The 12369-nt window shown below is 41.8% G+C and overlaps 1 protein-coding gene across 1 annotated transcript; it reads left to right on the top strand.

Annotated features, from left to right (window-relative positions):
* Nucleotides 1-2805: 2805 nt before the first annotated feature.
* On the top strand, nucleotides 2806-11808 carry CPN2 (carboxypeptidase N subunit 2). Its single transcript, XM_044291074.1, has 3 exons — nucleotides 2806-2859; nucleotides 9230-9241; nucleotides 9595-11808. Exons 1-3 carry the CDS (start codon nucleotides 2806-2808, stop codon nucleotides 10849-10851), a joined length of 1323 nt encoding a protein of 440 aa, XP_044147009.1. The 3' UTR covers nucleotides 10852-11808.
* The last annotated feature ends 561 nt before the right edge of the window (nucleotides 11809-12369 follow it).

Below are 12369 nucleotides of genomic sequence, written 5' to 3' on the forward strand. Positions count from 1 at the left end.
AAAAAATGCGGATCGGATACAAACCAAAAACGTTGTCATGTGAATGGGGCCTAAGAATGCTTTCAAAATAGAAGTGTTAATAGTTTATTAGCCTATTGACAAAATGGAAAGTAAATGAACAAAAGAGAAATCAAATAAATATTTGGTATGACCACCTTTACCTTCAAACCAGCATCAATGCTTTCAGGCAAGGAGGTTGTTCCAAACATCTTTGAGAACTAACTCCACAGATCTTCTGTGGATGTAGGCTTGCTCAAATCCTTCTTGGTGATGAACCATGTGATGAGGGCAGTGACGTCACCAAAGGTCCTTTTCTCCCAGGTCCTCAAAGATGAAGAAAGAAGACAAGCCGGGCTGCACGAACAAGTGGATGAGGTGAGTTAAATTTATATTGTTTATTTTAACCCCTCCATCCCTAATTTACTTAGCATTCTGTATTAGGAATGCTATTATTTTCCCTTATAACATGTAATATCAAAATCTACAGAATGCCTAAGCCAAACCTGAACTTTAGTGAAGAAGTCCGGGTTTGGGTCTGGGTATCACATTCAGTTTTTTCTCACGCGCGTGCAAAATGCATTGCACTCGCGCAGAAAAAATGAAAGAATGCAACACAATCGCATACAAAACTCACCCCAGGATTTTCCTGCGACGCACCCGCATCCTATCCGGCCCTCATACGCGACGCCCGTGTGAAAGAGGCCTTAAGGTTCAGAGAATAGCAAAGTCCGATGCAAGCTAGGGTCAGAGCCATAGAACCAAACATATCAGCAACTGAAGGGCAGAGGGAGAGAACATCTTCAACAAGCCAGAGTCAATACAGTGGAACAATAGGTCTCAGCAATTCATGAACAAAAAAATAAACAGGTCAGACAGAAGTCCAAGGGTCAGTAAGAATGAGAGAATCAGGAGACAACTGGGCAGAACAGAGAGAGAGACTAGCATAATACCAATAATCATGTAACGTTTGCAGGCTGGGAAGTGATCTGCCACCCATGACACCATCTTAAGGTGCTGAGTGCATACGATAATCTGGCTTCCTAGTGCAGGAGAGAAGGATAAGCTTCTGCCTCTCATTGGATCGGAAGTGTCACCTCATTCACCTGACTGCTAATCCAAACACTGGCCTCGGCAGTTCATACACATGTGACCACTGAGGCGATTGGCTGAGCAGTCATGTGGATACAGCACCAGAATGAAGGTATCTTTGGGTTCGGATTTTTATTTCTTTTATAAGCCTGTCTGGTAATGCACAGGGTGAAAGCTACACAGGGGCAGACTGGGAACTTAAAGAGGCTCTGGAAAAAAAATAAAAGTGGCCCCATGTTGTAGGTGAGTCGAAATCAACAGAAGGCCAGCAGAACCAAATACCACAGTGCAGCACAAAATACTGCCCCCTCTGTTGCAAATTCAACTGTATCACCATCCTGAGGATGGTGATACAGTTAAATTCAAGAGGGCGCCTGCAACCACTGTCCAGGTACTTTAATTAATGCTAGGATCATCAGATTTCTACTTATAGGCCAACAGTCCTGTACGGTCTATGGCCAGTCCACCCCTGAAGCCGCAGCATGATTTGCTACTACAGTAAATTGATTTTTCTTTCCACTGCAAATGACATCCCATTTGTATGTGCCCTAACGGCCCCTTTAAACAGACCATCAGGGCATATATTGGAATTAACATTTCTACAAATGCTTGATCATGATTATTGCCCAATGTAAATGTGCCACCCAACAAATGATAAATTACCGTATTTGCCGTGTGTTCAAATCATCATTCATAGTCAGCACATCGTCCAGGCTGTGTGAACAAACAATGAATCTAATCTATATCGGGCAGTAGTAATCGATCGTCCACATACTGAGTAGATGATTGGTGTATGTGAATGCAGCTTAACAAGATGCTCAGCTCAGCAAAGAATGGCTAATTCCCGATCATTACCCTGTGTCTTGGACCATGTTAAAGGGCACATACATGGGGTCCAAAAGACATTGGAAAGGTAGGAATCAGAATGTGTCTTCTAAATGAGAATCAGCTGTTGCCAGGTAATGCTTCATTTTCCACCGCATTCGTACAAGGGATAGGTGGTGAGGGTTGAGTGGATGGAATACAACTACTTCTAAGAAGACTTAAAGGGGTTATGCTATGTAGTTGGCAATCTCTTTCTAACAAAGCTAGAACCAGCCCTGTATCTGACATGGTTCCAGAGATTGCTCCAGTTGTTCTGCTAGAATTATTTCCAGATGACAAATTGGGGTTGGGCATGTCCTTTTCGCTGCAGCTCTCTCCCTGTGTTTATTCTCTCTGTCCTGTGACATCACTGTGTTTTTTATCCATGTGTTTGGCTATCTTTGGATTTCGATATTTTTTGTTAGCAGAAAGATAAACTGCTACCAGAGGAGTCTGTCAGTGACTTTCTCTCCTTTCTTTTCGCTACATATTCACACTTGGTTGAGCCAAGCATTCATATGTATGGGATGATCGGGACAGATCACTGTCATTTGAATGAGTGTTTGGCTGACAGCCCATCTCATGTTTATGGCCAATTTTAGTATATTAGGTGCAAAGGTTGCAGTTGCATTTAGGAACTGGTGCCTAAGGTGGCCCAAGGCTTTTTCAGCCACATGAGAGGATACTGGAAATGTTAGAAATGTAAAGTAGGTGGCCCTAGCCAGATTTGCCATTGTGCCCATATATATATATATATATTTATATAAATATAGCGGGTCATTTTGTCCAAAGTAGTATAACAGCTCTCACCTGCCCACCGCCTAGGAAGCACGGAAGTGCCTGGAACATGACATGCTTTGTGCAGATTCAAAAGAAAAGGATGAAATTCAGCTTCCCAATAAAATGGTATCCTTTTGTTTTCAGGTGATTAAAAACTCCCTTAGTAAAGGTACACTGTCATCTAGGTGTTTCGGATCAGCACATCCAGATCCTTACTTGGGTCATTTACTATACTGAAATACGCCTAAATTAGGTGTATGTCAGGTACATATGGAGGCGCGAGGCCTAAAATTGTGGGCATGGGGTGGGGGGGGAAGGGGATGGGCTGACAGGCCAGTCTCATTTATCATTTTCTATGCCTGTTTTAGGCGTAGAAAAAGGTCTAACTGTAAAACAGCTTGGAAGCTGTCTTAAATTTGGAACTGGCGCTGGATGCGTCGAAGTTATGGAGAGGCCTGCGCCTCTTCTTAACTTCTTCGGATCCTCCACAAGCACAAGGCCTATAATGCCGTCTAAAATGCCGGGCTTCATAAATGTGCCCCATAGTATCTAGCATCTATCTAACTTTAGTTGCATAACTTGAGAACAGCAGTGTTTTCAACAGGAAAACGAAGTGATTCAGTGGTATTGCAGGAATTGGAGGATAAAATCTGAAAAAAACAACTCATCAGTTCCTGGTCTGTAAGTGAAACCTTTCTGACTATGATAAGTGTCTTGGAATTCCCAGTAGAAGTTCAATAGTTGTTTTGAAGATATCATACGGAAAAGGATCTCCAGCGTTATCACCCCACCCAACAGAAAACTGCTGGTTCAGATCCTGTCATTGAAAATCTTAACAGGTTTTATTCTTACGGGATATTCATTGCCTGAGTGATCGGTAAATGGAATGGATTACACCAGTGGCATTAAAATGGTATGACGATTTAAGTTTTCTTCCATATGTCACTGTTTTTCATATTATAATTCGGTCAATTTTTTTTTTTTTATGTGTTACTTTTCAGATGATAATGAATGCATTGTGGTTTATGCGGGATGAAATATGACTTGTATATTATTTTGTCTGGTCCTGTTTATCCGCTCACTGGATTCACACAGCAGAGGTGAAACAACATTACAGGGTACATTTCTAAAGTGTACTAGTAAGTGGAAGCAGACAGTAATTGGTATTCTGATTCACTGGACTTTCATAAATAATATGATGTGTTGTGGCTGTGTCTGCAAAAAAACAAAAAAAAACAATTGCAAACACAAACCAGTCACTAAGGACACTAAAGGGGCACTATGGGGAAAGAATTTGTGATATAATTGGGTAGATAGACTTTATCTGAAAAAGCTTAGCACAGTGAGTGAGGGACTGTCTCAGTTGTTTCATGCACCTTGCCAGCAAGTTCTGCATTAGAGTTAAAATTTTCTGCAAGAACGCCGCGCCAGATTTTCTTTCTAACAAACTTTACACTGTTCATAGACTGATTGCCAGTACTTAAATAGAATATATATTTACTGTTTGTAATTGGGCATTTCAGTGCATTATACCTGTGTTAGAGAAAGTGTTTTATTACTTTAACCCCTTAGTGACGACCCATACGCCTTTTTACGGCACTCACTAAGGGGCCTTAGGCTGGGCTGCCATTTTTTTTACAGTGGCCCAGTTTAATCGCTGCACAGGCCCCCCGCGCAGCGGGGACGGGGAATGGGGACCTGGCTCTCACATGAGAGCTGCAACCCTGCTCTAACAGCCCGAACCAGCAGGAGTGCCTAACCGGGCTGTTTAACACTTTACATGCCGCGGGCAATGGCGCTATGACCCCTACTCTTTCCACATCCACACTGTACTGCTCCAAAATAAAAGTAAGAATTTTTCCAAGCTTGTTTAACTTCAAAACAAGTCACTGTTTCTTCTGACAATTAACACTTGTGTGTGTTTACTACAGCCACTGTTAAAGCATAACTTTTGGATGGTTGTGCAGTACAAGCCACTGTTTCTTATTACATTAATTTGTGTATAAATAGGAGCAGGGATCTGCCACTTTTAAGGCATAATTTTTGGACTCATGGTCCCAAAAAGCCACAGTTTTATCCCCATAACACTGTATGTTTAACTCTATGTTTTCCCAGCGCCGTACATGTCTTTAAACATTGCGCCTGCTCGCGAATGCCGCGGGTGCCATAGATGGCGGGTCTCTACTGTTTCAAACAGCAGAGGCTCGTAGCAAATGTCTGAGACCAGCAATAATGCTGATTGTAGGCAATTACCCCTTTAGATGCGTACATACCAGGGTCGCAGGGGGCGCAGTTGCGACCGGGCCCGGCACTCCAGGGGGCCCAGCCGCCTGTGGACCCCCCCTAGGCCCCTGGCAGGGCCCCCGCTGTACTCACATTTAATGGAGCGCTCTGATGGGGCCTTGCATGAAGTACAGTGACAATTTTGGGCCCCATCAGAGTGCTCTCCTTGCCTCCATTACATGTATAATATGGGGGTGCGGGGGCCGGAGGGTCAAGAAAGAGGGGGGGGAGCGCACTCACACACACACGGCCGGCAGTTCCGTTTCCACAGTGAAGCAGGGAAACCTCTCTGCTCCCTGCTTCACTGATCTTTAGAGCTCAGGAGCTCCCCCTGCTGGCCCCAGATCGCGCTGCTACCTGTGGGAGGAGACCTGAAAGCCCGGCAATTTGCCTCCTCTCATCAGGGAAGAAGGTAAGTATGTGTATATTTTTTTTTTCTAACGCTGCAGACTGGGGGCAGGGGGGGTTCATTTGATGGGCACAACTAGAGTGAGGGGGCACAAAAGTTGGCATCTCTACTGAGGGTCTGTCGTAACTAATTTGAGGGGGGCACCTAATCTGCCATAACATATTTGAGGGGGCACCTAATGTGGCATAACTACTGTGAGGGCGGCACATATAAAGGCATAACTATGAGGGGGCACATATGAAGGCATAACTACTGTGACGGGGCATGTAATCTGGCATAACCAATGTGGGGGGGAGGGGCACATATGTGGGCATATCTAATGTGAGGGGCACATAATCTGGCATAACCACTCTGAGGGGACACATATCTGGGCATATCTACTTTGAGGAGACACATAACTGGGCATAAATACTGTGAAGGGGCACATAATCTGCCATAACTACTGTGAGGGGCACATAATCTGGCGTTACTAGGTGAGGGGCACATAGTCTGGCATTACTACTATGAGGGGGCACATAATCTGACATTACTACTGTGAGGGGACACATAATCTGGCATTACTACTGTGAGGGGACGCATAATTTTTGGACTCATGGTCCCAAAAAGCCACAGTTTTATCCCCATAGCACTGTATGTTTAACTCTATGTTTTCCCAGCGCCGTACATGTCTTTAAACATTGCGCCTGCTCGCGAATGCCGCGGGTGCCATAGATGGCGGGTCTCTACTGTTTCAAACAGCAGAGGCTCGTAGCAAATGTCTGAGACCAGCAATAATGCTGATTGTAGGCAATTACCCCTTTAGATGCGTACATACCAGGGTCGCAGGGGGCGCAGTTGCGACCGGGCCCGGCACTCCAGGGGGCCCAGCCGCCTGTGGACCCCCCCTAGGCCCCTGGCAGGGCCCCCGCTGTACTCACATTTAATGGAGCGCTCTGATGGGGCCTTGCATGAAGTACAGTGACAATTTTGGGCCCCATCAGAGTGCTCTCCTTGCCTCCATTACATGTATAATATGGGGGTGCGGGGGCCGGAGGGTCAAGAAAGAGGGGGGGGAGCGCACTCACACACACACGGCCGGCAGTTCCGTTTCCACAGTGAAGCAGGGAAACCTCTCTGCTCCCTGCTTCACTGATCTTTAGAGCTCAGGAGCTCCCCCTGCTGGCCCCAGATCGCGCTGCTGCCTGTGGGAGGAGACCTGAAAGCCCGGCAATTTGCCTCCTCTCATCAGGGAAGAAGGTAAGTATGTGTATATTTTTTTTTTCTAACGCTGCAGACTGGGGGCAGGGGGGGTTCATTTGATGGGCACAACTAGAGTGAGGGGGCACAAAAGTTGGCATCTCTACTGAGGGTCTGTCGTAACTAATTTGAGGGGGGCACCTAATCTGCCATAACATATTTGAGGGGGCACCTAATGTGGCATAACTACTGTGAGGGCGGCACATATAAAGGCATAACTATGAGGGGGCACATATGAAGGCATAACTACTGTGACGGGGCATGTAATCTGGCATAACCAATGTGGGGGGGAGGGGCACATATGTGGGCATATCTAATGTGAGGGGCACATAATCTGGCATAACCACTCTGAGGGGACACATATCTGGGCATATCTACTTTGAGGAGACACATAACTGGGCATAAATACTGTGAAGGGGCACATAATCTGCCATAACTACTGTGAGGGGCACATAATCTGGCGTTACTAGGTGAGGGGCACATAGTCTGGCATTACTACTATGAGGGGGCACATAATCTGACATTACTACTGTGAGGGGACACATAATCTGGCATTACTACTGTGAGGGGACGCATAATCTGGCATAACCACTTTGAGGGGGCACATATCTGGGCATAACTACTGTAAGGGGACACATATTTGGCATAACTACTATGAGGGGGCACATATCTGGGCATAATTACTGTGACAGGAACAAAGGTGGACATAACTACTGTGAGGGGCCACAAGGTGGGCATTAGTACTGTGTGGTTCCACTTAGGGGAAATGTCCTAGATTACCCTGCTATACATTGGCATGGTTCAGTCTTACAGGCCAGCACAGCGCCCCCTGCTGGTGATTTCACAGGGGAAGTCACCATACCTTCCTTATAAGATTATTCTTTTTTTTCTCTATCACCACAGGGACCTTTTTCCTGATCCAGCGGACATCACGCTGACACCAGCGACACCCTGGATGAGGTAGGACCAGATTTTATTAGGACTGGGTGAGTGTAGCCATGCATTGGGCTTAGGGCTCTTTAACATGAGCGGATCCCGTGCGGGTAGGGGGCCCCATAGATCAGTTTCACACCGGGGCCCCATGGATTGTGTGTACGCCACTGCACGGCATCTAAATGACGGGAAAACCTGGAAGTGCATGCTTCTAGTAGAGGACTGACTTCTGCATCTGGCAATCGGGGAAGCTGGTCCTTCTTCCTAATACGTTGAGTCTCTCTTAAGAGACCTAGCGTATTACAGCTGCAGTTCCTATGTTGGCCTGCCATCAGCATCACCATAGGATCTAACTACTGAATATTGTAGCCTCCTAGAGGGGCTAGAAAAAGTAAAAAAAAAGTAAAAAAATATAAAAATTCGAATCACTCCCCGTTTCCCCAAAATAAAAATACCTAAACAATAAAAAAATATAAATATCATGGGCATCGCCACACCTGAAAATGCCCGTAACATTAAAATATAAAAACATAAAAATATAAAAACAATAAAATATAAAAATATCTATTCCATACGGCGAATAGCCTCGCTTACCCAAACAAAATGTATGAAAATGTTATCCAAACCTCACAAACTCTCTAAACTGGTATCAATAAAAATGATAGATTGTCCTGCAAAAAATGAGCCCCCACACAGCTCACTAGATGTAACTATAAAAAAGTTATGGGGGTTAGAATATGGTGATATAAAAAAAGTATATATTTTTTCAAAGTTTAAATTTTTTTATTTCGGTATTAAAACACAAAAAACCTACACATATTTCATATTGTTGTAATCGTACTGACCCAGAGAATGAAGTGCACAAGTCAGTTTTGCCACAGAGGAAATGCTGTAGGGACAAAACCCCAAAAATTGTGGCGGATTGCATTTTTTTCCAGTTCCACCCCATTTGGAATTTTTTCCTACGCTTCCCACTACATTGTATGCTATAGTAAATGGTGGTATTAGACAGTACAACTTATCCCACAAAAAGCAAGCCCCATATGGCTATGTGAATGAAAAAAAATTATTAGGTCTCCGTAGTAAAGACCGGGAATAAAAAGGAAAACTTAAAGACAAAAAAAACCTTCGGTATCCAAAGGGTTAAACAATATCTTCTCCCAATAAGGGACAATTTTTTAAAGGTTTTTCAAATGAAAAAGCATAACACGTGCAATGGCGCAGTGTGTTTGTTAAACACTCTGTTAGTTAACACTGTCAACCTGTCCTATGAGACCTCAGAGTGTCATGTACAGTACCAATTTTCAGACCATTTGAATCATATTTAATTTCAGTATAATCGATTAGAATACTTTGAAGTCTGTCAGTCTCTAGTTTTCCTAGAATAGAAAATAACCAGAAATACATTTTAAAGTAATATAATTGGTTTCATATACTGTAGTATAACACTCTACAAAGGAATAAACCAAATCATGCTTTTAAATATGCTCTTACTCAAATCAGATGTTGTTAAATACATATACATTTTCAGGTGTTTTTAGATTTTATGAAAAGTTTCAAAAATATATTTTACTAATAGTTTCTAAAAAAAAAAACTATTTTTTAATGTTTATATATTTTTTCTTTGTTTTACAGATTAGTATGCTGGTGAGAAGTCTTGTCATCTGTAAATTTGTTTTTACCAGTTCATGGCTTACACAGAGCTGTCCTTCTATGTGTAACTGTTTTAATGGAGTCCAAGTTTTCTGTTCCAGTTCCAAAATGATAAGAATTCCCACTGACATTCCAGCCAGTGTCACTGACCTCATGTTTTTAGATACATCAATAAATATGTTGAAAGATGCATCCTTAAAACATTATAGCAGCTTAAAAAAATTACTTTTTTTCAACAATGATATACTTTATATACACGAGAATGCATTTCATGGACTACCTCACCTCACCAACTTGGAGATATCAGCCAACCCACTGTCTGAGATAAAACCTGGAACATTTAAAAGCTGACAGAACTTCAAAAACTCATTATTTCATACAATTCAATTAAAAATCTCTCATGCAGTCTCTTCGAAAGCACAACAAAGTTGGAATTTCTTGATTTACAAGGAAACAACCTCTCACAAATCTGCTCCAGTCTATTTAGTCAGTTGAAGAATCTTCATGAACTGAACCTTGGATCTAATGAAATAAGCAAACTGCCAGCTGATACTTTCAAACAACTGCAAAATCTGAGCATTCTCAAACTGGACAACAATAACATAAATCAAATAGTACCAGGAAGCTTTGACAGGCTAAAAAATCTTACTGAACTATCACTGGATGGAAATAAGTTATGGCGGATACTTAGGTATACCTTTGAAAATTTGACATCCTTGAAAAAACTCACTCTTGTTAAGAACTCTATTAAAGAGTTAAATTCACATATTTTTTCAAAACTCAGTAATCTTAGATGGCTTGCCTTAGAAGGAAACCAAATTACCACTCTTCCTGCTGGGACTTTTGATGGACTGCAAAACTTAGTCAACCTATTACTGGGAAGAAATCAGCTGCAAACCATTCCTAGGGGAATTTTTTCTAACTTAAATTATTTAGAAACATTATTTTTGTCTTTTAACAAAATTAAAAGCTTGGAAGACGATGCTTTTGAAGGACTTGAGTCACTTACTCACCTTTATCTGGATAATAACTGTCTTGAGGTTATTCAGGGAAACACTTTTCAAAATATGACTAGTCTACTTGTTATTAGTCTTCATCACAACTTGCTAAGAATGCTCCCAGAAGGTATATTTGATCCCTTAAATAATCTAATATCATTAATTCTTCATGGTAATCATTGGTGGTGTGACTGTTCTTTGTCTCATTTTCTGAACTGGATCAAAGACAACAGAGATATGACTCAGATTTCTGAACTAATTTGTCAAGGACCTGAACACCTCCATGGAAAATCAATTGCTCTTTTGAGAAATCGAGAGCTGGATTGCCCTACAACCGAAAATGTTCTATACCGGTCATTTAGAATACAGGAGACAGCTCTCACGGATGGTCCTGGCACTGAAAACATTGTCCAGAGCATCTGCAGGAGCTATTCAGCCAGTAATGGTAGTTTAATTATTCATTGTGAGATGATGGTTTGTTCAAGCATTAATATAATTGTTTCTACAATGGACACATTCAGTACAACAACATCAAGTCACAACCACACAAAAGATGGTTCTAAATGTGAAGCCACGAGCCTGAAATTCACTATTACATCTGAATAATCTTTCAAATGTTATGAATATTAAGTTTTTTTTTAACTTTCTATCTGTGAAGTTTATCTCATAATATACACAAAGCAACCAGGTGATACAAGACATTTGAATTATATTATACATCACACAAATATTCCTGATACATATAAATCTGACACATTGCTTTATCATAATGTAAATCTTTACACTTTACTTTTTAGATGTGAATTTTATCTGATAATATACACAACTTAAAGTGCGATCACTAACTAAATAGATGTGATGTATCACCATAGAAAAAACATTAGACTGAATGTGAGGTTAACCTAGGCTATAGTATACATGTCCTGGCTGTTTCCATACATTTTTCCATTATGTTAGGATATACAGAAATTTCATCAACTTTATGGAAAAGATTATTTAACCAAGCAGTTTACTTAGTTAGCAATGCAGTTTGTGGTTTTTAATGGGAGTCAATTGAATATGTATATAACTGTACAGGCATATGTGTGGGGGAAGGGTTGGACAGTAGAAAACCCCTGTGCAAAAATACTATGTGGACCCTTTTCTTTTAAAACAGTTCATTTGTCAAGATTAAGGGCTTCATCATAGTTCTCCTTGAACCTTACTATGCCTCTAGTAAATCCTTCATCTAATGGTTCAGTAATTTTGAGACCTGGTGCCCTGTTTTATAGTGGCAAGGGACTTCCTTGCCTATTGAGCTGCACAGTCTGCACCAATGATTTGTCTGTTCCAGTCTGTTTCAAATGTTCATGCTGAATGCTATCTACAGAGGTGTGAACCTAGCCTAACCTGGAAGTTAAAATGGTAAAACATGAAAACATTAACTACATAGGAAAATATTGTAGGAAGGAAAGGAAATAAAAAAGATAGGTATCTGTCGTACGTTATATGATACATGTGTCCTTAGAATAACATGATGGAGAGGTTTTATTTGAATAAAAAGCAATGCATGATCAAAAAAGAGATAATGTTAATGTTGAATAATGTTTTATGTCATTGCATTTGTGTTTCAGTGATTTCTCAGTTTTTTTTCCAGTGTAATGAGGTAATAACAGAAAGTGGGTGTGAACCCACTGTGCCAACTAACCAGTTTGACTTTTGGCTAAACCTGATGGCATTATCCTGGCAGTTTCCTGGTAGTCACCCTTTAACCCATATACATGGATCTTGAGTTTGCTGCAGGGAACCATCCAAGCAGCTACCTCCTGGAGTAGTCCTGGTGTCATTGGCAGCTGACCCATGGTGTTCAGAGACACCGGTGTGAAGCGCCGAGGGATCAGGCAATAGGTGTAGTCTGAATACAGTCCAATATCAGAGTAGACCGAGTATGTGCGTAATCCAAATAGCAAATCTGAGGTCAGGCCAGGCAAAGAATCGGAAATGAAAAACAGGCAGTGTTCCTACATGGGCTGACAGACAGAGTACACACACCTTAACTAGGCTTAGCAAACACTAGAATAACAAAGCTGATGCAAGGAGGTAGGACAACCATCCCAGCTAAAAAAGAAAGACTAATCATCATCT

Source organism: Bufo gargarizans, chromosome 4 (genome assembly GCF_014858855.1).
Source record: "Bufo gargarizans isolate SCDJY-AF-19 chromosome 4, ASM1485885v1, whole genome shotgun sequence".
Lineage (NCBI taxonomy): Eukaryota > Metazoa > Chordata > Amphibia > Anura > Bufonidae > Bufo > Bufo gargarizans.